The 27,768-nt window shown below is 43.9% G+C and overlaps 1 protein-coding gene across 2 annotated transcripts in view; it reads left to right on the forward strand.

Moving 5' to 3' along the window:
- The first annotated feature begins 22,815 nt into the window (after positions 1-22,815).
- ADAMTS20 (ADAM metallopeptidase with thrombospondin type 1 motif 20) overlaps positions 22,816-27,768 on the forward strand; it is a 112,592-nt gene continuing 107,639 nt past the window's right edge. For both annotated transcript variants that reach the window (XM_084811815.1, XM_084811814.1), the window contains exons 1-2: positions 22,816-23,091; positions 25,812-26,152. In XM_084811815.1, coding sequence (XP_084667941.1) covers positions 23,001-23,091; positions 25,812-26,152 — 432 coding nt within the window. In that variant the 5' untranslated portion in view covers positions 22,816-23,000. The remainder of the gene's footprint in view (positions 23,092-25,811; positions 26,153-27,768) is intronic.

The raw sequence follows: 27,768 nt of genomic DNA on the forward strand, positions 1-27,768 counted from the left end.
TCATCAAGAAATACTCTCAGTCCCAGCTCCCTGATTCAAGATAAATTGATTTAAGTGGAATTTTCCTTATCCTGTAGGTAAGAGCTTCAGCACATTGGGTTGCAATGTTAGTACTACTTAGAGTAGACCCATTGTAATCAATGTGACTTAAGTTAGACTAATCTTTAATACCCATTGACATGGAAGAAACCTCCAGTGAAGTCAAGCAGATTTCCCTTTCGAGTAAGTACATTCAGGACTGAGACGATGAGCAGGCAGCAGGGAGGACAGTTGGGTTCATCACTGATATTTCAGGTGTCATAAAAAAAAAAATAATCCTAGGCTTCTGTTGCCTTTTTAAATACACAAATGGGGAAGTGGAAGGAATAGCTCGTTAGCAGAACTGTTACCGCATTTAGAATTACAGCCATCCAGATTTGTGTCTCACATATTGTTAATGCATATTCTTGTCCATGACGCATGCTTGGCATAACTGTTGATACTTTTGAAGAGGGGAAGGAGAATTTACTAGCAGACCAGGAGCACAAAACTAACAGCAACTTCTTAAGAATGTAAGGTGGCATGATCCTTAATGCTTGCCTCACTTTCATGCCATCTCTGAGAGCTGTGATATTTGTGTTGAGTGGCAATAAGTGTTGCAACACCCAGGTGTTGAAAATGGGCTGACAGTGGACTGGAACACAGGCATATACCAGCCTTATGTTGCAGATACAAATTAGTCTTCATGCCAAACACAATGGATATGTGTCTAAATCCAATTGAGTCAGTAGTCTGATCTTATCTCCCTCTTGCCTGATCCAATCTTGTAAGAAAGGGCACCATCACATGAGGCTCTCATTGTGCACTCGTGGTGGGTCACTCACGGAAGTTTGAGGTTCCTTTTCACAATGTCGTCAACATCCAGGGCACATTTCCTGGTTATTCCATGTTAAAAAGATCCTGAGATAATGAGGCATTTAAATATCTCAGATTTTCTCCACTGTGTATATTCGTTCTTGTGCTATTAAACAGCCACTAGAAGGTGCTGTTTCATTGAGAACACTGAAAATTCAAAACTTCCCCTTTCAGCAATCATGTGGTTGCCATCTGGGAGTCCATGGTAAACCCGGAAAGGCTCCACAACAAAGAAAGCCTGCGAGGACAGAGGGGTTTTCTTTAATGTAGAGATGCCCAAAATGTCTCATTGGAAAGTATTCAAAAAAGGGGTATTCAAATGCCACCCATTTCTTCCTGCATTTGTTTGAAAGAAAATGGTATACAAATGTGGGTAAAGTGGTATGTAATTCTAGTGAGGACTGCAAAGACTCACCAGGGATATTCTGAGATGTGCTGGAAATGTAATAGATCTTTTAAAACCATTGTTGGTGGTAGTGGAGACAAGCTAAGTGATATTGGCCAGCATCAGTTAATAAAATCTGGGGAAATGTTTATCTTTTGGCATGTGTCTAAATCAGGGCTGGGAACCTCAGGCCTGAAGGCCAAATCCAGCCCTCCTGGGGTCCCAGTCTGGCCCTTTTGGGTTTCCCAGATGGCCATGCCTCCTTCCCCTGCCTTTTCCCCAGCCATGGACAGTGATAAGAACATAAGAGCCGTGCTGGATGAGACCAAAGGTCCATCATTCCATGATGTCCAGCATTCTGTTCACACAGTGACTAACCAGCTGTCGACCAGGAACCCACAAGCAGGGCATGAGCACCACAGCACCCTCCCACCCATGTTCCCTACCAACTGGTGTACATAGGCTCACTGCCTCTGGTTCTGGAGGTAGTACATAGCCATCAGGACTAGCAGCCATTGATAGCCTTCCCCTCCAGGAATTTGTCTAACCCCATTTTAAAGCATCCAAATTTGTGACCATCACTACATCCTATAGAAGTGAATTCCATAGTTTAACTATGCACTGTGTGAAGAAATACTTCCTTTTAGCTGTCCTGAATCTCCCATCACCTTCATGGGATGACCCGGGTTCTAGTATTTTGAGACAGGGAGAAAATTGTCTCCCTCGCCACATTCTCCACACCATGCATAATTTTGTAGATCTCTGTCATATCTCCCCTTACCCTCCTTTTTTCCAAGCTAAACGATCCCAGCTGTTGTACCCTTCTCTCATAGGGGAGATGCTCCAGCCCCTTGATCATTTTAGGTGCCCTTTTATGCACTTTTTGCAGGTCAGCAAAATCTTTTTTAGGTCTGGTGACCAGAACTGTACACAGTATTCCAAGTGTGGTCACACCATAGATTTTTTGTATAGGGGCAGTATGATATTGGCAGTTTTATTCTCATTTCCTTTTGTTGTGGTTTTCTGGCTTTCATAAGATGTTTTCCCCTTCTAAAAGGTTGAAATGCCTCTCCTAAGGCTGGCTTACCAGCAGTAAGAACTTTAAGCTGCAATATGCGGGTATTTTTGTATTTTGGTCCCACTCCTTTTGCCTTTGGCCCCACGCACCACTGGAATGCAGCTCCCAAGAGCTCCTCTGAAATTGAATTTGGTCCTCTGGCTGAAAGAGGTTTCCCACCCCTGGCCTAAATCCTTGAGGCAAAGACTAGTGTCTTGCTTATGTTGCTCTCCAAAGTGCTGGATCTGCCAAGGCCACCATATAAAGAGAGACATATTTAGAGACAACACCTGTCAGTGTAGTAACAAGACTTACACTTATTTCACTGTCATTCAAAGTTTTATTCACAGAATAAAACATATTTTGAGCCTGCCTAAGGACCAAACTAGATATGACGTTTGTCTTTCATGCAGTTTGGCACTGTGTCATTCGTTTTGTTAAACAAATTGCCAGCACAGGCCTTTGCCACATCAGCCCACCCACCATTATTTATGTATGTATTTATTTATTACATTTCTATACTACCCCATAGCTGAAGCTCTCTGGGCAGCTTACAAAAGTTAAAACATTAAAATACAATACACAAAGTTTAAGGGCCATTCACATAAAAGCATATGGACAATATATACAAACAACATATAATTAAAAACAACTTTGAACTAAAAACAATTGAACAACAAAAAAAATCCAACAGTAAAACAACACAGCTTAAAACAAGAGAGCTTAAAAACAGTATACAAGAGTCAACAAAAGGAAGAAGAGTTCTAAAAAGGGAAGGCCTGCCGGAATAATAGAGTCTTTAATGCCTGCTTCAAAACCTTCAACGAGGTCAGCAGGCGCATTTCAACCAGCAGATCATTCCACAACTGAGGGGCGGCAAAGGAAAAAGTCCTCGTGCATGTGGCTGCCAATCTCACATTAGGCAGCCGCAGCAGATAGCCCTCAGTGGACCTTAGGTGGCGGACTGGGAAGTAGGGGAGAAGGAGCTTCCACTGTGTCTGGTGTGTCTCCCACCTCCCCGTTGCCACTGCTGCTGTGGTCTCTGCAGAGCTGAGTGACCTGGAAAAAGTGGCCAGCGCAGCTCTGTAGAGAGCTGGCCAGGCCCAAATGCCTGATTCTGAGGGGGGTCTTCCTCAGAGCCGGGCATTGTGGGAGTGATGTTCTTTGTACAGGCAGTTTCCAGGGTCACCCCTCCCATGATGCCTGGCTATGCAGAAGGACCCCCTCAGAGGCGGGTATTTGGGTCTGGCAGCTCTCTGGAGAGCCCTGCCAGCCACTTTTTCTTGCCAAAGCAGCTCTTCAGAGAGCCCACCCACTTTGGAACAATTACCTTTAAAATATCCTTTAAATATAAGCTTTCAGTGCCACCACTTTTATTAAAATGAACCACTTAATAAAACTGTTTGTAAGTGGTTCATTTCAATAAAAGTAGTGGCATTGAAATTATATTGCACTTTACAAGCCTCCCTTAGCCAAGGGAAAATACTGCATATAACTCTTGTTAGGCACATGGTGCTTTTCAGTAATAAAATATAACTTGGTGATATTCCGAATAATTCCTTTGGCGAGAAAGATGGGGGCAGGGGGCAGAGACAAGAGAGTGCAAGGGAGAGAATATATATAGTTTTACACTGACAATTTTCCAGGACATGTTTATTTCCTCTCTTGCCAACAGTTTATTTCACTGAAGTGTAAAAGAAGTGACAGGTTATTCTGTCTGTAATGGTGGTTCTGTACTTCTTTTTTTAACTTCAAAAAACTTCTCTGTGATCTTAAACGCTTACAAATTGTTCCTAGGCACAAGTTTATACAGGCACTCAGCACCATCTGCATGTAATTTTAGTCAACAGATAGAATGGAAACTTGCAGTCTCTCCCAAAATAGCTTAATTAGATGTGAAAAGTGGGTTAAGCTCATCCATTAACTTCAACAGTTATAAAAACATTGCCAAGTGTTTTCTGATTGAGCTGGCTCTTGTGAAGTGCTGTGTGGCTCTTCGAAGGTGGGTCTAAGGGACTTAAGGGCCCCCAGTATAACAGTGAATAAAGTTTACCAAAGAATGACTTATGGGCCTGGTCAAAGCTGTGAGGTGTGTTGTGTTTGAGAAGGGAAACTTTCTTCCTGATGCTTCCTGTTGTGTCTTTTCAGTGTCTTCACGGGTTAATATATGTATAATCACTGTTTGCCTTACTTTTAGGCTACAAGCTTTGCAGCTCAATCCTATAGAGTCTACAGAGTCAAGGGGAGGCATGGTTGGGTACCTGCCGAGGGCCCCCTGGAGTTGCTCCTCCTCTTCACCATTGCAGCCTGCTTGTCCACCTGCCTCTCGCTCTGGCCCAGACAACAATGGTGGTGACAAGGAGAAGCAGGAGTTGCTGCTGCCTACTTATTCACTGGCTCTCTGCCTGTCAAGCAAGGATGTGGTAGCAATGATGAGAAAGAGGACGAAGAGCAACTGCAGCTGGTGAGAAGGTGGGCTCAGTGAGGGAGGAGGCCCAAGTGCCATCAATCCCTTAGAAGAACAGAGAAGCCACAGTAAATGTCTGAGTACACCAAGAATCACAGATAAGAGGACCAAACTAGTGGAATATTAATTGTGCGAATGTAATTAATCCGCACATTAAAAAAAATGTAAATAGCAGCTGCAGAGTGTCCTGAACAGCAGTGGGATCACAGGGTGGTGGAAAGGGAGAGTTTAACCCCTTTCTCCCTACTGTGGTCCTAATAAAAATAATCCCCCCTGAACCTGCTATTTGTATTGGGAGAAATACCAAGTGGTTCCATTAATGGTTTCATTAACCTATTAGCAGCTCCATTGGTGTCCTTGGAGGCTTCCCTCCTGATACGATTAGCAGTTTTGGGGTTGGGGGGACCACAGCAGAAAGGGAAGGGACCTATTTCTCCCTTTGTCCCCTGTAGGTGTTATTTCCTTCTTCTTTTAATGAGCACGTTAATTGCAATCACACAATTAATGTCACATCTAGTTTGGCCCTAAGAGAGATCATGTTGCACATGGCCCTAGATTAAAGTCTCTGTTCAGCTATGGACTCACGATAGTCACAACATTCTCTCTCTCTCTCTCTCTCTCTCTCTCTCTCTCTCTCTCTCTCAGCATCAGCTCCCCTCCAATAGAATAGGAATAACAATGACTTCCCTTTTGGAGGTTTTGTGTAAATTATCAAAATAAAGACTTCCAAGTGCTATTAAAACAATGAGTGCTAAATAATAAAGGAAGTTTCAGGTCCTCTGTATTCTTCTTAAAAATACATTTACTATGAAAATATACCAGATATTAACAATTATGAACATCAAATAAATAACTACATTGACCATGCTAAGAAGTCATTTAAAATTTCTTAGGCTGCAGTGGACTAAGCTTCATCTATCTATCTATCTATCTGTCTATCTATCTATCCATCCATCCATCCATTCATTTCATTTCTATACCACCCAATAGCCAAAGCTTTCTGGGTGGTTCACAAAAATTAAAACCAAACAGCACACAATAAAACAATATCAAATATATAGAACATTAAAACCACAATATAACAATACAACCACAATAAAACCTTGCAGCAGTGCAGGAATTTAAAATACAGATTTAAAACAGCAAAGCTAAAAGTCTAGAAAGCTAAAATGCTAAAATGCCTGGGAAAATAAAAAGGTCTTCACCTGGCGCTGAAAGGAACACAATGTGGGTGCCAGGCGAACCTCACTAGGGAGCTCATTCCACAGCCGGGGTGCCACAGCAGAAAAAGCCCTCCTCCTAGTAGCCACCCACCTCACTTCCTTTGGCAGGGGCTCACAGAGGAGGGCCGCTGATGATGATCTTAAGGTCCGGGCAGGCACATATGGGAGGAGGCGATCCTTCAGATAGCCTGGCCCCAAGCCGTTAAGGGCTTTGAATGTTAATACCAGCACTTTGAATCGGGCCTGGAAATGGACTGGCAGCCAGTGCAACTGAAAAAGTACTGGTGTAAAATGAGCTCGCTGGCCAGTTCCTGTTAGCAATCTTGCTACCCTATTTTGGACTAGCTGAAGTTTCTGGACCATTTTCAAACGCAGCCCCACATATAATGCATTGCAGTAATTCAGACGAGAAGTTATCAGAGCATGGATACCTGTAGCTAAGCTATTTCTGTCCAGATAGGGGCGTAGTTGGTATACCAGCCTAAGCTGATAAAAACCATGCCACTGAGTTCACCTGTGCCTCAAGTGACAGTTCTGGATCCAAGAGCACCCCAAACTACGAATGTGATCCTTTAGGGGGAGTGCAACCCCCTCCAGAACAGGTTGAATATCACCTAGCCGGGCAGACGAATCACCCACTAACAGTACCTCCGTCTTGTCTGGATTGAGTTTCAGTTTATTGGCCCTCATCCCGTCCATTACCGTGCCCAGGCACTGATTCAGAACAGCCATTGCCTCACCTGGTTTTGATGAGAAAGAGAGGTAGAGCTGGGTGTCATCCACATATTGATGGCACCTCAGCCCACACCTCCGGATAACCTCCCCCAGCGGTTTCATGTAGATGTTAAAAGCATGGGGGATAAAACAGAGCCCTGTGGAACCCCGTGGAGTAATTGCCATGGCACAGAGCAATAATCCCCCAGCACCACCTTCTGGAATCGGCCGTCCAAGTAGGAGCAGAACCACTGCAGTGCAGTGCCTCCAACTCCCAACCCAGATAACCCATCCAGAAGGATGCCATGGTCGATGGTATCGAAAGCTGCTGAGAGGTCCAGGAGAATCAACAGGGTTGTACTCCCCCTGTCCCTCTCCTGGAAAAGGTCATCCCACCGGGCGACCAAGGCAGTTTCCGTTCATTGAACATAGTGATCGGGCATGCAAGACATAACAGCCCACTGTGGCGTAATTTATAAGCCATGGGTTATTTGAGGGTCATCTAACCCTCAGACAACCCTACCACCTGTGTTCATATGACACAACAAGCCATGGTAAGTTGGGCACTCAGGGGAGCCATGCAAAAATGGTGCCTGCGAGCGCCCGGCACAATGCGACAGCCTCCACAGGTAAATTAAGCCACAGTGGGCTGTCATGTCATTTGAACCATCTCTCTGGGATTTACTTCTGAGTAAACATGCACAGGAACACACTGTTATTTATTAAGACATTGCTTCAAACATAAGAACATAAGAGCCATGTTGGATCAGACCAAGGGTCCATCTAGTCCAGCATTCTGTTCACATAGTGGCCAACCAGCTGTTGACCAGGAACCCACAAGCAGGGTATGAGCGCAACAGCACCTTCCTGCCCATGTTCCCCAGCAACTGGTGTACATAGGCATACTGCCTCTGATACTAGAGACAGCACATCACCATGAGGACTAGCAGCCATTGATAGCCTTCCCCTCCAGGAATTTGTCTAACCCCATTTTAAAGCATCCAAATTTGTGGCCATCACGCTACATCCCGTAGAAGTGAATTCCATAGTTTAACTATGCGCTGTGTGAAGAAATACTTCCTTTTAGCTGTCCTGGATCTCCCACCAATCACCTTCATGGGATGACCTGGGTTCTAGTATTTTGAGACAGGGAGAAAAATGTCTCCCTCGCCACATTCTCCACACCATGCATAATTTTGTATGCCTCTATCATATCTCCCCTTACCCTCCTTTTTTCCAAGCTAAACAATCACAGCTATTGTAACCTCTCATAGGGGAGATGTTCCAGCCCCTTGATCATTTTAGTTGCCCTTTCCTCCACCTTTTCCAGCTCCACAATATCTTTTTTTAGGTGTGGTGACCAGAACAGTACACAGTATTTCAAGTGTGGTCGCACCATACATTTAGGGACAGTATGATATTGGCCATTTTATTCTCAATTCCTTTTCTAATTATTCCTAACATGGAGTCTGCCTTTTTTACAGCAGCCACACACTGGGCTGACATTTTCATCGAGCTGTCCACCACAACCCCAAGATCTCTTTCTTGGTCGGTCACTGCTAGCTTAGATCCCATCAGGTTATACTTGAAGTTGGGATTTGTTGCCCCAATGTGCATCGCTTTACACTTGCTTACATTTAACTGCATTTGCCATTTGGATGCCCATTCTCCTAGTTTGGAGAGATCCTTTTGCAGCTCTTCACAATCCCTTTTTGCTTTTACCGCCCTAAATAATTTGGTATCATCGGCAAATTTGGCCACTTCACTTCTCACTCCTAATTTCAGATCATTTATGAACAGGTTGAAAAGCATTGGTCCCAATACAGATCCCTGTAGGACCCCATTATTTATATCCCTCCACTGGGAGAATTTACCATCCAATCCTACTCTCTGCTTTCTGTTCTTTAACCAGTTACTGATCAAACTATCTAGCGTCCTGAGCAAGAGCAGTCTTTGACTTTGCATTGCTTCAGCAGAATCGCATAACTTGAGGTTTCATCTTGTCATGCTAAAATCAGCGCCGAAACCTCAGTGCCATTGACTTCAAGAGAGCGAAGTTTGAATTCTTGATTTACTAGCATGGTTAACAACCTAGACTGGCAAATTTCACTGCAGGACACTGCGGGGATGATTTGTATGATGACAGTGATTCTGGTGCTATTTGATCCTTTGGCCAGGCAAATGATTGTTCCAGTGTGTGTGTGTGTGTCTGTATATATGTATACGTGTGTGTGTATATATATGTGTGTGTGTATATATATATATATATATATATATATATATATACACACACACACACACACACACACATATTCTGGTAAGCCACTACTTCAGGCAGACAAGGGCTGGAGACTTCCTTCCAGACTGAAGGGGATTTGAAGGAGGCATCCCTGCACTACAACCATCTAACTTTTGCCTTCTGTAAATAGATGCCACATGTTTTATATTTAAAGATCCCACAAAACCTGTTTGTCTAGAGAAAAAAATGGGACAAAAGAACACATAAGCAGGTCCATCTAGCCCAGTATTGCCTACTCTGAATGGTGAGCCTTTTGTTTCTCATGCTACCTGATCCTTTCTACTGGAGATGCCAGGGAATAAACCTGGGACCTTCTGTGGGCATATCGTATGCTCTACACTGAACTATGGCTGTTTCTCATAAGATGTGTGTGCACCCTATGGGAAATGAAGCGATGTTTCTCTCATTCCACTTTCAGCCTGGACCAGTTGCAGACTTCAGAGGTCCTTTAGCCATAATGCTGCCAATGCCAACCCCCCCGCCTCCTCTGCCCTCACCTGCTGGCTGCCTCCACTACCTCCTTCTCCTCTGCAGCTGTTGTAGTCATTTCCTCTGCTGCCACCATTATTCCCCCTGACCACCACTGCTGCCTCCTCCTCCTGCCACTTCCTTCACTCCCAAAAGTTCCCAGAGGGGGCAGCAGTGGTGCTTTAGAATGAGAGGGGAGCCAGCACATTGACCGGTCAGGCATTGCATTTGGGGTAGTCTAAGATGGCAGACAGCAGGTGCAGAGTGGGGCAAAGTAGAAGCCCCACTCCCCTTCAGAAGTGCTGCTGGGAAAGCTTTTCATGGGGGTGAGGGAGGGAGTGGCTGTTGCTGCAGGTGCAGCACGTTTTAATCGTCAGCGTTTGGCTGTATGTCGTGCCTGCCATCTAAAGAATTGGCATGGCTGGGGCAGCAGGGAAGACGGAGTTGCTCTTTCAGGAGCTGCAGCTTCAAGTCACTCTTGGCACCTTAAGGTGGCAGCTCTTGACTGGGCTAACATTGCTTGGGAGCAGAGCCTCTAGAAACTACCACTTTAAGGTGCTTCTGGAGCTTTGAGATGACAGCTCCCATGGAGCTGGCTTCACTGGGCTTTGGGGAGGATGAAGAAGATGGGGAGGTCTGGTAGGGCAAATGTGGCCTGTAGGCCAGAGGTTCGCTGCTCTTGCATTACAGGAAAGTAGAATCATAGAATCGTAGAATAGTAGGGTTGGAAGGGGCCTACAAGACCATCGAGTCCAACCCGCTGCTCAGTGCAGGAATCCAAGTCACAGCAGCCCTGACAGATGGCTGTCCAGCCTCATCTTGAATGCCTCCAGTGTGGGAGAGCCCACCACCTCCCTAGGTGGGGTGCGGTGGCCTCTCCCTCCTAGATTTAGCCCATTTGCATCCTCCTTGCCACATAAGAATTGTATCTAAGGAGGACAGTAGAAAAGGTGACAGGGTTGGGCCTCCTCTTGCCTCCCTGTCATTGAAGCATTCTGCAAAAATCTTTGCAAAAATGTCTTTACAGAATTCTTGCAGCCCTCACAAGCAGAGCAGGCAATAGTCCTCGCACATTCTTGGACTGCTGCCATCGGCACAAACTACCAAAGGTTCCTCGCCTCTTCTTCACCCCTGGCCTGCTGTCCTTTCACCTTATTTGGCACCGTATCAATGGAGTAAACTATAATAGACGTGGCTGAACTCTGAATATCTGCACGGATGACTTTCCTGGCATGAGAATTTCTGGAGAAGAGCCATGTGGTGCCCTTTAAATTAAAGAGAAAAAAATGCCCAAGATAGTTATATTACTAATGTGCAGTCTAGCAACAGCGTGCCATACTTGAACGTAGAGTGTAGCTGGTAACAATATGCGCTTACATTTTCTTGTAATTGAAGCAGGTCTCAGTCTGTATGGCAAATGAATTAGTACAATGGTATGGACCAGCTTTCCTCAATGTGGAGCTCTCCAGATGTGTTGGACTGCAACTCCCAGGATCCCCAAGTTAGCTGGCTGGGGATTCTGGGAGTTGTAGTCCAACATATTTGAAAGGTGCCACATGGGGAAGGCTGGTACGGACTATCATTTAAAGTCCTGATCCTCTGAGCTAGTGTACTGGACCTATGACCCACCCATTCACTCCTCACATTCCAGTACAGAATAGCTATGTTGCACCTCATTTAATGCACCACACTATCAGGGTGGGAAAAGCAAAGGAAAGAAGCAAAGTGTTCTTCGAACCTCTTGCATGGTATCCTGTGGAGCTTTCTGGAGTGAGTCCCAGAGCAGTCAAATTTAGGGACCTAAATTTAGGGAGCTTGGGAGCTAAATTACTTGCCCACAGTACAGCTGCATAATAGTATGCTAACAGAGTGAAAGGATATTTTGGCTTTTCTTGCCCAGGTATTACTTGTGCAGCACCTATAAAGGCCCACTGATAGGCGAGTGTTTTTGAACGGGTGGGATTTGTTAAGGGGGAATCTCTGATCAAGCCACTGCACGCTACTAAAGCTATGTGCAGTATAATCCTATGCATGTTTACTTAGAAGTCCCATGAAGCTCACTACAGGACTTCAAGTGGGGCTTCCCGACTCATGTGTTTGGCTTATAATTGAGTTAGGACTTTATTGGGTGCCAATAAAGTATTTTATTGTTTTTATGTTGCTACCTGGTTTTAATTGTCAGTTTTGATCTTGTATTCTTATTATTGTTTTATTGTGTTCTGTGGTTTTAGATTTTGTTGTACAGGGTTCACCCTAAGAGGTGGCTGATAAATCTTTTAAATACATAAGCAAACAAATGGACTATTAGCCCTATGTGGTCTGCGGTGGCAAGTATACATTTACAGTGTGTACCACTGAAGTCTGTACAACTGAAAAGTGTGGAGACAGATATGTATTTACATGTCATATGGCAGTTTCATATTATTATAGACTAAGAGCGCAATCCATAGGAGCCTTCTGCATATCCAGCGCCCGGATAGGCTGCTGCTGACAGGCCAGGAGGAGCAATGGAGACAATTTTTGCCTCACCACCTTCTTTTTAATGTTTTCCTTTAGATAGGCCTGTTAGAGAAGGTGCATTGGTGGGGCTGGGCTGGGCTTGTAGAGGCCATAGCTTTGCTCATATCCTGGCCTCTCCCCTCCCCTCCCTGTCCACTTTTCCTCCTTGCTTCCCAAGGTCTGCATTTCCGACCTTGGGAAGCAGCCAGCATGATTATTTCTGTGGCAGCTGTGAGGGTGCAGGGGATTGGAACTCAAAGTCCCCCTCCTGAGGCCATAATAGTGTCTCAGAAGGGGGACTCTGAACAATCCTATGTTCCCAGGTAACATTCTCTGGGACCATAGGATTGCTCTCTCCAAAGCATTAGTGAACATGAAGTTGTTGTTTAACAGGTAGAAGTTGTTTGATGTGATTTTGCTAAGACAAATACTCTGATTAAAGGAATAGCCTCCATAGCAGAGGTCTTGGACAGCTGCACATATAGGCTATTTCATTTGACTGATTTAGTCTTGGCTCCAGCCTACAATCAGTAGTGTCATTCTGTCTCCTCTATCCTTTTAATCTTTTTGTTCTTCCCACTGACACATCTGTTTAGCTGGTCTTACTACTTTGGCTTAACCAGGTTTGAATTGGGATACCCACGATTAAAATAGATTTAGAAAGGTGTAACTCCCATGTGCATTAAGATAACATTTTTAGATTAACATGAAATCAATCATACTGTCATTTTGCTTTTGTGTAATATGCATGAGATTCTATTTTAAGATAAAAGTCATGACATGCATTACCATATTTCTGATAGCATCTTTTTACTGTGGTTGGAATATCCCTACAGCCCACCACTGAACAATACAAAGGCAGATTGTTCTATACAGGCAACAATGCACCCTATGTGTTTTCAGCTGAAAATTCCAGAAGTACAGTGAGTTGTGTAGTAGAAATTGCCATCTTTTAAATCACAGTATTCCATTTGAAAGTAGAGAGCACAATTCTACGTCTTTGTAAACATCGGATAAAATTTATAGATGTGCAAAGTGGGAATAAAATGCGTCCGCAATGGTAATATGTCACACTGATATGACATATAAGCAGACTGCATAGAATCCATGTTGGCATTGTATCAGGCTCAAAAGAAAATTAATTCGCTGGCTGTTACTTAGGTCATATTCATAAGGAGGGTTTGAAAAGAGTCAGATATGCACTGAAAGCATGTACAGCCCCTTGAGATCACACATGGACCAATTTGTTTCTATCATACAAAAGCCCCATCTGTCTCTTAGAGCAGTGTTTTTCAAATTTGTTTTAAATTGGACCCTCTTGCTTACATTTCTGTCTTCTAGATCCCCCAAACGAGCCTAACTGTTAGCTTGCAAAAAGCATGTGAAAACCCTTGTGTGCAGTCATTTGAACCTGCCAACAACCTTCAGAGGAAAATTAGGTGGTGACCAAAAGTAAGGTATTCTTGGTGGTAGCACCTTTATTTGGGAATACACTCCCTGTCACATCAGGAAGTGCTAGCCCACACTTCCATTTTTGTACCATAGTCTCCATCTTGTCTGTAATGGCTAACTGCCTAACAAGGACAGGGTATGTTTGCAGGACTGGTCACCACCCTCTATGGACATGGAAAAGAGTGTTGCCTTGGACTATGCAATTCTTGGATGTGCAAAAGCCAAAGGCCACAGTACCTCAATCCTAATACAATCAGGAGAACACCCTACCACTCATTAATTTACATTTGAAAACCCTGAGTTCTTGCATGACCTTCCAACCAGCACTGAAATGCACCCACCCCTTTTGTATACCTTGCCCCTTCCAGTTGTGACTCTTCTAAGACTATAATTGGTCTTGGATCCCTGAACCCAGTGTTTTAGTTTGTCATTCTTCTCTCCCTGTTCTTCATGTGTTTGTTCTTCAGGGTTTGTTTTCCTTTGTGAGTACTGTCCATGTGTTACTGTCCTGCTGGCACTTGCCACAATTCTTTCTGTTTCGTCCCAAAGATACTGGTCATTGCTTGCTCCTTGAGAGTGGGCCTGGAGGCAGCTAGCTCTGCTCGACTTGCTTTTGGAAGGTCCTTTTGGGTGCCTGCTTCTGCATCCTCCCACCCTGCATTCTTGCCCAGTAAAACTTGCCATGGCCTGGGAAAGCCAGATCCACTTAGATTTGGCCTGCCATTGAGGATCTCTGCTTCTTAGAGATGCACACATTTTGTTAAACCCATTCTGTCTGTGTTTTGTGGATTGTGAGGCATCATTCATTCCATTGCTGCTCGCTGACAGAATTGGATTTTATGTACAAGAATTTTGCTCCTGTTTGCAAATGCGCATTAGCACTAATGGGCACTTATGCAACTCCCCCCTGCCCCCAGTTAAAAAATGATAAACCAGTCTGCAGAATTCATGTGACTCAGAAAAAGCTGGACTGCTGTGGAATCCACATGTCAGATTCATAGAAATCTGAACTCATTTGAACCCATTGTGGATTTCTCCAGCAACCCTACTGCTTCTCCTTGCTCTGATGTGCTTCTCAGCAGCTTAGCATGGGTGCACTCTCTTTTCTCTCTTTCATTCCTTGTCAGTGCCTCTAGCTTAACTACCTCCTTATCACCATGTGCTGAATTCCCGCTGAGTCAGGGCATAACCCTGCAGCAGATGTCAGCCTGTTGGCACCTGTCTCTCTTCCTCTCTCCCCTTCTAATCCTTTTCCCTCATACCAGGGATAGCCTTCAATCTGTAATTTGCCATTTGATTTGCTCTGTTCTGGAAAACTTCTTCTTACTTCCTCTCAGATACTTTATGAGGGCACTCCACTTCCTACACTGACGTTCCTTACATTATCCATGCAGTTCCCCTATTGATGTAGCAAAACATGCTAGTTTCTGGGTCAGCTCTGCCAGACTGACAGCAACCTGTCTGTAGAGAGAAGAGGTTCACCTCACCCCAGAATGAAATTTCCCCAAGTCATTTGTGTTCCAGAAGGCCTTACTCCCTGAAAAATAAGTTTCAGATGTGTGTAGAAAGACACACGTGTTGGGCAAGCATGGTAACACCAGAGACATTGAGCTAGGCTCTACTTTTCCTAGCTTTTCAGCACCAGTTGAAGACAATTTTATTCTCCCATACTTTTGGTGGATGAGTTTTATTCTTGCTGTTTTTCTACTGTTATTGCACATTTAATGCTGTTTTTATTGTTTTTAATACTGCATTGTTTTCATTTAATATTAATTTTTGTATTTTAAATTTTTATTGTTAGATGCCTTTGAAGCTTTTGCTGAAATATAGGATAGAATTTCTCTCATTCTCATTGGCTTATTAACCTCCACCTCATATGCTGGGCATGTGACACCCAATTTCCCTCGCCGGATGCAGCTTGTCATTACATGTGAACCCAGTGAGGATGAATGGCTGGGATGGTCAATAAACCACCCAGCAACCCTAGAACTGGCCATCTCAGCTGTTACCTGACTCTATCCTTCACCAAGTTAGGCATGGGAGGAATCAATGGAATGAAGCTGGATGTGGCCCTGATGACAAATGGGCACTGGCCATTCACTGGGAGTGTTGGTATTCACATCCCCCCATGGTGTTTGTTTCCCACTTTTGGGCTTCTCCACAGTTTGAGAACCTACATGGTCTACAACACACAGACGGAAAATTGCAGGAGCAACATCTAAAGAGCCAGTGCAAGAATGTGGGACATAAGACATATTCTTAGACAGTATTAGTTTCTAGTCTGAATGTTGCTAGAATTCCCAACACAAAAGTATGGATGTTGGCTAAGAATTTAATCTTTTCCAGGTGCAAAATGTAGTGCATGCAGTGTTGGAAAAATGCATTATACTGCAGAAGAGTATCCTCAAGGGACACCCGTGCTGCATCATTCACACTAAAACTGATTGGTTGGAATGGCCACAGAATTGGGAGTGGTCTAGTCAATCAACTAGTCCTGTTAAAGGCAGGACATTCAATATACCTCCCATACCCAACAGTTCCTGCTTTGAGTTTTAACAAAGTCAATAGGCAACTTGTTTTACTGGTGAACCTTCCTTCTTAAAGTTGAATCTGTACCTACATAACTACAGTTCATGCATAGCTTTGCCATTCTTCTTGCAGTTCTCAGATTTTATCATGCAATAAAATATTATAACCTATAAATTCATATGGACTGATTGCAAAATAAAATTATATAAAAATTAGTATTGGGAAACCATTGTGGAACCACCATTGCTATTCCTAAAACATCATAAATAGCAGCACTCAGGAAAAAACTTTATGAGCCAGATTGATCTCTGAAGGAATACTGCTGACATGACTGGAGTTATAATAGGATGATTTTGATCCTCTATTCCTTTCCTTGTAAGAGCTGTCGCTCATTCACCAGAGTAACAGCTGCAGTAAGCTCATGACGACTGTAAAAAACACACACACACACCCTGACTCTTGCTTCATGACAGAATGATAGTCCAAGCTTTCTGGCTCTGCCATAATGGAAGAAATTGTATTTTTCCCACCATAGCATTTTGCATAGAGTAAGTCTCAATTCTTATGCAAGTCCTTTGGTTTCTGCATATATCCCTCTCTCTGGAGTTTACAGTGACCTACATTTCAGTCTCCTTCCCTGAGTAGCTGAAAATTCCTGCTGGCTGATATAACAGCTGTACAGTGCTGAAGGAGCTCCAAAAAAGGGTGAAGTCGTGCCATTCTCTGTTCCCAGCTTGCCAGTATGAATACAACAACCATGTGCTAACTTCTGATCCTCTGAAACATAGCTTAGTATTTGCTTCCATGATGACTGCATGGAACTGCACATCTTACACTGAAAGCATGAGTATAAACAACCTTGTATGCAGTGGCCTAACTTTTATACTATTTTAAGACTGATGTTTATTTTAAAATTAGCTTTTAGTTTTTTAATAACATCACTCATTCTAACAGGCGATAGAGTGCAGATGTAAATGGAGCCAAAATAGAACAGAGGAAGAACCCTTGGGCCTTGCAGAAGCCCAAAGAAGAAAGCAACCTTAAAAGCACATGCACCCCCCCACCCCCACCCCCAATGGAAGCCAAACCCCTCCAACCCCCAGTGAGGACTAAGCATGTTCAATAGCCCTGTAATTTTGAATGTCTGTTAGAAAAGAAACATGGGAAATTGTGGGACAGGGGCAAGGAATAAAATATTTTGGAGGAGGGCATGGCTGACTGATTAGGACCCTGAAGAAGGGCACTCCCATTAGAAGGGAGGATACACTGCAATGTTTGTTGAAGTTCCCACTAGTAATTTAAAACTATGCATACAACTTCTCATAAAAATTCCTGTAATGCATGAGCAAGAATTATCGCTCATGCAGTAGTCCACTGAATTCTGATTTCAGAACTTTGCATTGCTGACCAATTGCTGTGATAGCTTCAATGCCATTAGCAACACAGACTGTACATCTGTTAGAGAAAATATTGGCTGTTACTTAGCATCTCCATCATGAAGAAACAGGGAAATATGCTCCACTGGTGTTCTGCATTTACCTGTCCATATGAATTTTTCTGCTTTAGGGCCAAGGTGACCTATTGTTCCTGCTAATAGGGATGGGAAAGGGAGTGAGGACAAAGGATGACTCAGAAAACTGAGAATAATCAGGCATAGCTTGTTGCTTTAATCTAGGGGTGTTGAACTTCTTTCATTCTGACGGCCAAATTCAGTTTCAGGGAAGGTCTCAGGGGTGTGTCACATTCCAATGGTGGGCATGGAAAAGGCCAAAGGGGATGAGGCCAAAGGGCATGGCCGAAATACCAAAAGTACCAGCATATTTTCACTTAAAACTCCTACTAAGACTTAGGAGAGGCATTTCAATTGTTTAGAATGGGGAAAAATATGCAAAAGCTGGGAAACCACCAAACAATCAAAGGTCAGCGGAAAGTGGACAAGACATATGGGAAGGGGCCATCTGGGCATGGAGGGCTGGATCTAGCCCATGGGCCTGAGTTTTGACACCCCTGGTTTAGTATGACATCCAGACTGGAAACTCTGGCTTGGGTCTCTCCTGACAAGCCAGAATCATAAGCCAAGAACAAACCCCCTGGCTTGCTCACAATAAGCGAGAATTTTATATAATTCTGGTTTATTGTGATGTGCGAACCAGGCCAATGAGTATTTTGACAAAATGCAAATGACAGAAATAAGGCATTTATAGTTTGCCACTCTGAAATGTATTTATAGTAAGTCATACTAATCAGAAATAATACTAAAATCAAATACAGTAAGGTGAATATGCACAATATGGGCAAGGACAAACATGCATTTGAAATCCTGGGAAGGGAAAAGGCAAGAACAGGAAAGCAGGGTGGGGAAAGGGAACCATCCACTTCCTTGCTATCACCTCTCCACTTTTAAGTCCCTTCTTCTGAATTGGCTTTGCTTTAAAAACGTTACAGTTAAAAACAGTTAAAAATGTTACAGTTCAGGTATTGTTACAAGTAATATTACAGATATTACTGTGTAGTTAATCCCTAATATATAAGATTCTGCATGTAGCTTAGCAAATACTTTTTATACATTTTTATATAAAACATGTATCTAATTCCTTGTTGTACCATGTGTACACCTTACACTGGTGTGTCTGGCACTTGAATTGTTCCTGTCCTACATTTCCCCACTCATAACTGCTTCTATATTTCAGCTGAGGTTTGATTTCCAGACATCAAGCTCGGGTTACTTTGCAGTGTGGACATTAGCCAAAAGCAATTTTACTTCTCCCCTCTGCTTGCAGAGTTCTTTCCTGCTTTTGTCTTCCATCATAGCAAGAAATTATGGGATAAATCCTAACCCAGTTAACAGAAGGGGATATTACAAGTAAAACTAGAACTATACTGATATATTGTAAAGCACTAGGGAAGTATAGACAGAGTCAAAGCAAAGCAGTTATTGCTATTTTAATCAGGCAGTAGAATTTCACCTGGAGAAATGCTATGGGTAGATGTACCTACAATATGTGAAGTTGAAATTAAGATGTGTTTTCTGCTTCAGAGAACTTTTCCCCAAAGCTACTAGGGCTAAAGAACTGAGTAGTAGGATACAATGGTGTCTTTGTAAGATGCAGGGGAATTTTAAGTGGGAATCTCCAGGACATTCATTTCAGTGTACATCACTATTGAAAAGGTCTAAAAATCACTGCAATTTTAACTGAAAGGAAAGGCAAAAGTATGAGTAAGTACAGATTTCGCCTTTTGATTTACAGGCTTTTGAAGGAACTGGCAGACACACATCATTCCATACATTTCTACTAGACAATGTCAGTGGATGGATTCATTTTACTGCTGTTAAAATCATCTCACAAAGGCAATTCTTTGTTAGTTATGATAATGCTCATACAGATTTCAAGAAACAGAAAACGTTTCATCACCATACTTGCAGGATGTATGACTTGGCATATCTTTCCTGATTTCATTAAACTAGTTCAGTTTGTAGTGACAATCCAGTTCTGCGGACAAAATGTTTAATGCCTTTCTATAGCTTCCCAGCAGAATTGCAATTACTGACCAATGGATTTGTCACTGTTTCCTACCCTGAATAAAATAACAGGGAGTAGAAATTCATTTATTGCTCTATAGAGTCAATGGAAATTGCAATAAGCAAACAGAGGAGAGGCTGTGGGCTGGTCAAGGAGGCACCGTGAACCGCATGCGCCCTGGCTGCTGCTTCCTCACTCCTGATCTATGGAGAGAGATAGTAACAAGTCTGAATTCTGTTTCCTTTAGCTGTGTTGTATATTCTCATTCCCATTGTATGAATACTGGAGTTTACAAGCCTACCTGTCATTGAAGGTAGGTTTGCAATATGGAGCAGAACTTCATCAGTAGCAGCACCACATTTTTGACATTTCTTCCCTGGAAGGATGACTACCTATCCAATAGTTTCAGCCATCTGATAAAAATTTTTCTGTTTCAAACGCTTTATGGATCAGTGTAAGAAAAAGGTTTGATGTTCCAGTTTTATAGTGTTTGGTGGATTTTAATCCATGTTATTGTTTTTAATTTATATTTTTGTTACATGCCTTAGGGCCGAATTGGTAAAAAGTGGGATGTGAAGAAAATCAATCATGAGCAACCCAACTATGCATAACTATCGGCAACAGATTATCAAATATCTTTCATGTTAAGATATCAGTATTTAGGTCTATCCACTTATCCTGACAGCAGAGCTCAATACATTATACTGGACAGCCCTTGCTTAAGAACACACCCTTCCATAAAACTTCACCGAACAACAGGCATCACTATCTTGCAATATTCTTTATTTATTCAAGATATTTATTGGAAACTGTGAATTGAATATTATTGAATTCTCCCGTGTCCCAGTCTGCCCGCTAAGGTCCTCTGAGTAGGGATGTACAAAAGTCACTTACCTTTTTGCAGCTTTGATCCGCGGTGCAGGGGAGGTGCTCCATCCCTCCCCCCGGAATCCTCCCTGGCTGGCTCTGCTCCGTGGCAGCTCTGTGGAGCTGCTGGCCAGGGCCATCCGCAGCCAGAGTTCCGGCCACGGCCGGCTGCTGCGGCCACAAATGGCAGGTGCCATTTGCGTCCTGCCAGACTGCCGTGATAGGCTACGTAAGTATTTATGTAGCCTATCACAGTAAAGGTAGCTACGCAAATGGTGTAGCGGCCGCCATTTGCGTGGCTGCCTTTACCATGATAGGCTACGTAAATATTTACGTAGCCTATCATGGAAAGAGCAGCGGCGCAAACGGCGTAGCGGCCGCCACTTGCACCCCTGCTCTTTGCCGTGATAGGCTACGTAAATACTTACATAGCCTATCACGGCAGCCTGGCAGGACGCAAATGGCGGCTGAAGCAGCCGGCCAAGAGATCAGCTGCCGCCACCGGAGCCACTGCCACAGCTGCTGCCATCGGAACATCCGCCCCAGGTAAGCTTTGTCCCGGGGGGATTCCGCGGGGTGGGAGGCCGTTCCGCCACAGGTTTCGGGGGGCCGAATTCCAGTGCATTCAGCCTCACCGAAATCTGTGGTGGAATTCTCTAACATCCCTACCTCTGAGGGCTATCTGCTGCAGCTGCCTAATGTGAGATTGGCAGCCACATGCAAGAGGACCTTTTCCTTTGCCGCCCCTCAGTTGTGGAATGACCTGCCAGTTGAAATGTGCCTGCTGACCTTGTTGAAGGTTTTGAAGCAGGCATTAAAGACACTATCATTCCAGCAGGCCTTCGCTTTTTAGAACTCTTGTTCCTTCTGCTGACTTTTGTATACTGTTTTAAGCAGTATTGTTTTAAACTGTGTTTTATTGCTGGATTTTTAAAAAATAGTTTTTAGTTCAAAGTTGTTTTTAGCTGTATGTTGTCTGTATATATTGTCTGTTTTTATGTAAATGGTTTTTAAACTTTGTATATTGTGTTTTAATGTTTTAACTTTTGTAAACCACCCAGAGAGCTTCAAGTATGGGGCAGTATGGAAATTTAATAAATAATAATAATACGCTCTCTTCTGAAAGGAAGAAATTATTGCAGTGGCTCAGACATGGCACCTGCAAGAGGACATTATGTGCATAATTACTATATTTCCCCAGATTTTAGAGTTGTTGTTTTTTCAAAATAATTGGTTAACTCATCCACAAAACAAAACATTATTTGCCAGCCTCAGCTTAAGCCAAACCTGGATAACGTAATAATTTACATATACTGTTCAGATGGCTATAAGGGGAGGGATTGTAGTTCAGTGGCAGAACAACACAGAAGGTCCTAGGTTCAGTCCCTCCTCTTAAAATCAGGTAAGCAGGTAGTGAGAAAAACTGAGAACCCCGGTGAAACACTGTGAACACCAAAAGGCTATATAAATGCTAGTTTGTTGTTATTGTTATTATTTTTACTATTAGTATCATCTAGCATTGTAATCTAGAAGCAGGGCTGATTAGTCAGGAAAAGCTGGGCTCATTTTAGGGGACCCCTTCGTACAGACTTAGGTCGCATCATCATAGCGTGCTGATAATTCATTGAGGAAGAGAAGGAACCTAGACTCAATCCAAGGCATCCTACCCCATCCAAAATGGGCTATGGGCCAGTGCCATGCAAGGTATAGCGATAAGGTTCCCTTTATCAGGTCTCCTCCTTCCTGGGAGTTAAAAACCTATGAAACATCCACATGCAACGCAATCCTAAACGAGTCTACTCGAAGAGAGTTCCAGTGAGTCCAAATAGGACTTACTACTCAACAGGTAAGGGCGCACAGGATCGTAGCCTTACTCTGGGAAACTTTTTCCTTGCCTCGTATGAATGGGAAAGGCATACAAGCCTAGCAACGGGGTTTGAATTTTCGTATTTTTTTCTCTTAAGAAACAAACCACTCTTTAACTTGTCATTTACGGGGATTTTATAACGGGTCAGTTTACACTGCGTTTGTAGCTTTTATCTGGCCCGAATCGTTTAAGAGTAAATGAACGAACGAATCCATAAAGGCGTCAGCTTAGGACTAGATTGCCGATTTCCTTCCGTGACGGCCCCTTGCAAGAAGCCGCAGAACATCGAAGCGCTCTGCGTGTGAGCGAGAGCAAGTGGGTAGCGTTAAGAGCCCTCCAATCACTAGTGAGGTCCCTGCCCCAAGGGGGCGGGCAGATTCTTTGATGTCGGGGGTCCCGGGGTGGCCACAGAGTCAGCGAAGCTGGCACCCGTCCCTTCTGGTGCGGCAGCGCGGAGAGCGCGCGAATGTGAGGGGCAGACACGCAGAAGGGAGCGCAAAGAGGGCAGCGTTCGCGAACCAGTCGAGGGGAAGCGGGAAAGGAAGACGGAAACGAGGAGGAGACGGAGACGCAGAAGGGGACACGGTGGGCGCCACAGGAACATGAACGTGCCGCGCACTCCAAAGTCGGCCCAGCCGGCGGGCTGCTACAGCCGCTGAGGCGGCGCCGGCAGCGTCGTCGTGGTCGTCGCTGAAAGCGGGAGGCACGGCGGCGGTGAAAAGGGCGCAGGTTTCCCTCCAGAGGGAGACAGGGGGACCATGCGGGTTCCCGAGTGGCTAGCGGGGCTGCTGAACCTCCTCTCCCTTCTCGTCGCCAGGACGTTGGAAGTCCGCCTGCACCCCAAGCAAGGTAAAAAATAATAATTTTTTTTTTTTAAGTGTGAGTGCCTGTGCGTGTTCGCGCACCCGGGAGTAAAATTGGTCGAGGAGTCTCAACGTTTCCTAAGGCTGCGAGGGAGCCGCGCCACCTCAACTGCGGACAGCAGCTTTCTAGGAACCGGGGCGTTTGGCGCTGGGGCGGAGCCGCGGCGTGAGGTAAGCGCCCGCGCGCTGTGGGGGGGCGCTTTGCACGTGCACGTGCGGGAAGAGGGCGCTGTGCGCCCTTGACGAGAGAGTTGGAGAGGGGCGCTCGCAGCTCGCGCCTGGTTGTCGGGGTGTTTAGAAGGTGCAATCCTATGCGTCTTTAGACATAAAAAAAAGCCCCACAACGCCCAGCCAGCCATGGCTGGCTGGGGTATGCTGGGAATTGTAGGACTTTTCCCCCCCCTGTCTAAACACGCATAAGATTCGGCCTGTAAGGGGAGCAATCCTGGCCAGGGCATGCTGGGGGTTGTGGGACTTATTTCTGTCTAAACATGCATAGGATGGCACCCAAAAAGAGAGATTGGGGGGCTTGCGGGCCATATCCTCCAGGCAGAACACCCTTTCTCCTCTTCCTATTCGCAGGTATGGTTATAGTTCAGAGGTGAGGAAGGTGTGGTCCTCGAGATGTTGGATTGCAATTTCCATCATCCCTCACCATTGGCTATGTTAGCTATGGCCAGTAGGACTTGGGGTCCAACTTCTGGAGGGCCACACGTTGCCCACCTGTGCTACAGTTAGACACAAATTACAGGCAGCCCTAATTTATGTATGTATTTATTACTTACATTTCTATGTCACCCAATAGTGAAAGCTGCCTGGGCGGTTCACAAAAATTAAAACCCTAAAATACAACACGAAACATAAAAGCCATATGAAAAGTATGTCAGTTAGCCCTAATAAAGAAATGTCTCTACTGTTATAATTCCAGTTAGCTATTAAGTGGGGATGGAGAAGCACTGCACATTGTCACAAGCACTCATTTATTTATTTATTAATTACTACATTTATATCCCGCCTTTTTTCCTCTTGCAAGGAACCCAAGGCAGCTTACATGGTTCCCCTCCTCTTCGTATTTTCCCTCACAACAACCCTGTGTGGTGGGTTAGGTTGAGAGTCAGTGAGTGGCCTAAAGTCACCCAGTGAGCTTCATGTCCGAGTGGGGACTAGAACCTGGATCTCCTGAGTCCCAGTCCGACACTCTAACTGTTACAGCACACTGGCTCCCGTAAGGGAGGCAATCTTAACCTGGTGTCCTCCACATGTGTTTGACTACACCTCCAATAACAATGAGCTTCATGGCTGAGTGGGGACTGGAACCTCTGTATATTTCAGAGGTGAACAAATTATGGGACTCAGCCCTAGTTTAGACTAAGCCCGGGGAAGGTGTGTGTTTGTGTGTGTATGAGGAATAACAGTGGTCTCAATCCTCAGTTGCCAGAGGGTAGCTGTGTTAGCCTGCTGCAGCAAAACCAACAAAGAGTCTTGTGGCACCTTCAAGACTAACACATTTATTCTGTCATAAGCTCTCCAGATGCATGAAGTGTTAACCTCAAGTTGGCAGATTTATATACACCTGTTGGTGGTGGGCGGGGGGAGATGTAAGCTATGTTGTCAGAGGGAATTGAAATGTCTGTATGTTTTGCATTTCAATTCCCTCTGACAACTCAGCTTACATTCTCCACCCCTCTGTGAAGCATGTGTATATAAAGCTGCCAGTTTGAGGTTAACACTTCACGCATCTGATGAAGTGGACAGTGTCCACAAAAGCTTGTGCCAGAATAAATGTGTTAGTCTTAAGGTGCCACAAGATTCTTTGTGGTTTTTAATCCACATTTGGTAGACAACAGTTCAGTGTCATTGGAGCTGCTCTATGCAAATGGGAGTGGATTTCATGTAGTATGCATGCTACAATGGCCCTATAAACGGTGTGCTATTTTTAAGTCTAATGCTTTATGACTGAATGCTACAGATGTATAGCATTCCACAAAATGCAAAATTCACAATGATTTATAACAGAGCTGTGCAACTTGTGTCCATCCAGATGCTTTGGACTACAGTTGCCAGAATTCCTAAGCATTGGCTATGCTGGGTAGGGCTAATGGTAGTTGTAGGCCAAAACATCTGGAGGAGGGTCACCAGTTGCCCATTCCTGATCCATATAACATTTATACATTCCTCTTCATCTGTTGACTAAACTTTTTGCTATTCAAGTTTTAAGATGTTGCCTTAGAAAGCATCCAGAAAACAGCCAGAGACATACTTCTTTGTATTGTCACTGAGGTCAAACATGAATAAAGTGAAAAGGATTGTGTCTGAACCTTTCGATCTTTCATTGGTTCATGTATTCCTGTTTGCTTCCCTACACACAACTTCAAAACATGAGCAAAAAATGCAGTGTTGGAAATGGCCCTATATGGGAAACTCTATATTCAATTTGGAGGTCTTTTGGTGTTTAGTTCTGTTCATGGTTTTATTCATAGTTTGAATTTATTTTGAGCTGAGGATGAACAACAGTGGTCTACAAATTCAGATTTTGGGGGAGAACAGCATGTGTGAGAGTATGTGTTTTCAAAAGAACAGATTGGGTTGTACTGGTCCTCCCAGAAGGGAGGTAGCTTAGCCTGATCACCTTTTGATAGACATGACTAGGCCATATTGGGTGTCTGTAGTGTTTTGAAAGTCTGTTTCTTTGCTGGTTTGTTGCAGAGATTTTGGTGAAGCACCTGTCATCTTATGAAATAGTGACACCTACACGAGTGAATGAATTTGGAGAAGCTTTTCCTCACACACACCACTTCAAAAGACGGAAAAGGAGTATGGAGGCACTAGTAGAACCTTTCAGGACCCATTACCACCTCAGTGCCTATGGACAGGTTTTCCAGCTGAATCTGAGTGCTGATGCCAGCTTCATTGCCCCTCACTACACTGAGGTGCATGTGGGGGATGCAAAAAGGCATCCCCCGTCACATTTGCACCACTGCTTCTACCGTGGGCATGTCAATGAACAGGAAATACACACAGCAATCTTCAGTCTCTGTGGTGGCCTGGTAAGCACTGCATTTAGTGTTTGTTATGATTCTTCGTTCAGGTCCATTTTGCCTGAAGACCGTATGAGAAGACCTGACTTGTGGAAGAGCTGACAGCTTGAGCTAGAACCTTCCTGGGTTGCTGACCCTGCAAGAGATAGATTTTGCTGTTGGTAGTAGCATTGTTGCCTTCAAGCTGAGATTCTTCTCTTTGAGATGCACATGTGGCATTTGTATAATATCCATAGCTATCTTAATGGCATTCTCCTTAACAACCTGAGCTTTGTAAGATGAGGGTCTTATGCAACAAAACAAGTCACAAAACTGTATTATAGTTTGGGATTCTGACAGGCTGTTTTTCAGTCCAAAATACAGTGCTGGAATTCATCAGGGTAACATGAAGACTATTTGGGGCAGATAACAGTGATACTGTAAACCAAGTAATTTATCGAGATACTATTACTAAAATGTATATATCAATTCTACTTTGCTTTATTGCCTTTACGCACCTTCAAAACCACCCATTGAAGCCGGTCAGTATTACACTGGCAATGCAAATAAAACCTGCCTATTCACTGTTTTTTTTTCACCCTCCCTTGAGCTGGGGAGGAGCTTCCCAGAGGGATTTGAACACAAGGGACAATTTCCACACGTCCAGTGATTCCCTCACTAAGGTTCATGCCAAGCATTACAAACATAAGAAGACCCCTGCTGGATCAGGCAAGGCCAATCTAGTGCAGCGTTCTGTTCCCACTATGGGAAACCCTCTAGCAGGATAGCATCGTCCTGCTCCTTGGCAACTGATATTCAGAGGCACACTGTCTCTGATAGTGGAGATAATTTATAGCCATCACGACTAGTAGCCATCGATAGATTTGTCCTCCATAAATTTGTCTAATCGCTTTTTGAAGTCATCTCTATCGGTGACCATCGCTACATCTTGCAGTGTTGAATTCAATAGTTTAAACATGCACTTTGTGAAGTAGTACTTCCTTTTGTCTTTGATCATTCCTTTGTGTCACACTTTGCCTTGCTACTGGCCCTATCATGCAGAAGAGAGACAGATAGAATTGTATTAGCAGCATATATGATGGGTCACTATGTTTCAGGTTTAGTCAGTCTTGGTCACTAGGGAAAAACTATCCGCAAATGGCAAATTACTAGGATAAATTCACATTTTTACAGATGGGGAACTGAGAATGAAAAGTGACTCATCCAATACCATGCAGTAAACCAGATCTCCCAGCTCCAAGCACTATGTGCTACATTCTGACCCAAATATTTACTGTGTATCTAGGATTTGAGCACTTTTACAGGCAATTTGTCCGGATGATGCCCTTCAGAGACAGGAGACTATATTTAGGAGTTTACAAGTGGGGAACCAAAGTGGATTACACATCTGCTGCAGGACATTTTTGGTAAAGGAGAAACACTTCAGGTCTTTTGAATTTCTGCCTGTATTTCATTCTTCCAGCTATGACTTAATTTATTACATTTTTAGTAATATCAGTAGAATAAGTTATATCAGTAAAATAAGTTGAGGTCTATGAAAGCAAGTTTGTCTTAACCTTTCGAAAACTAAGGCTTCTAACCTTTGATTATTGGAAGCTTCAAAAGAATGAGTTACACAACTATTA

This window comes from Heloderma suspectum, chromosome 7 (assembly GCF_057233095.1).
Source record: "Heloderma suspectum isolate Gila_16-S chromosome 7, 16-S_ref, whole genome shotgun sequence".
In the NCBI taxonomy this organism is placed as follows: domain Eukaryota; kingdom Metazoa; phylum Chordata; class Lepidosauria; order Squamata; family Helodermatidae; genus Heloderma; species Heloderma suspectum.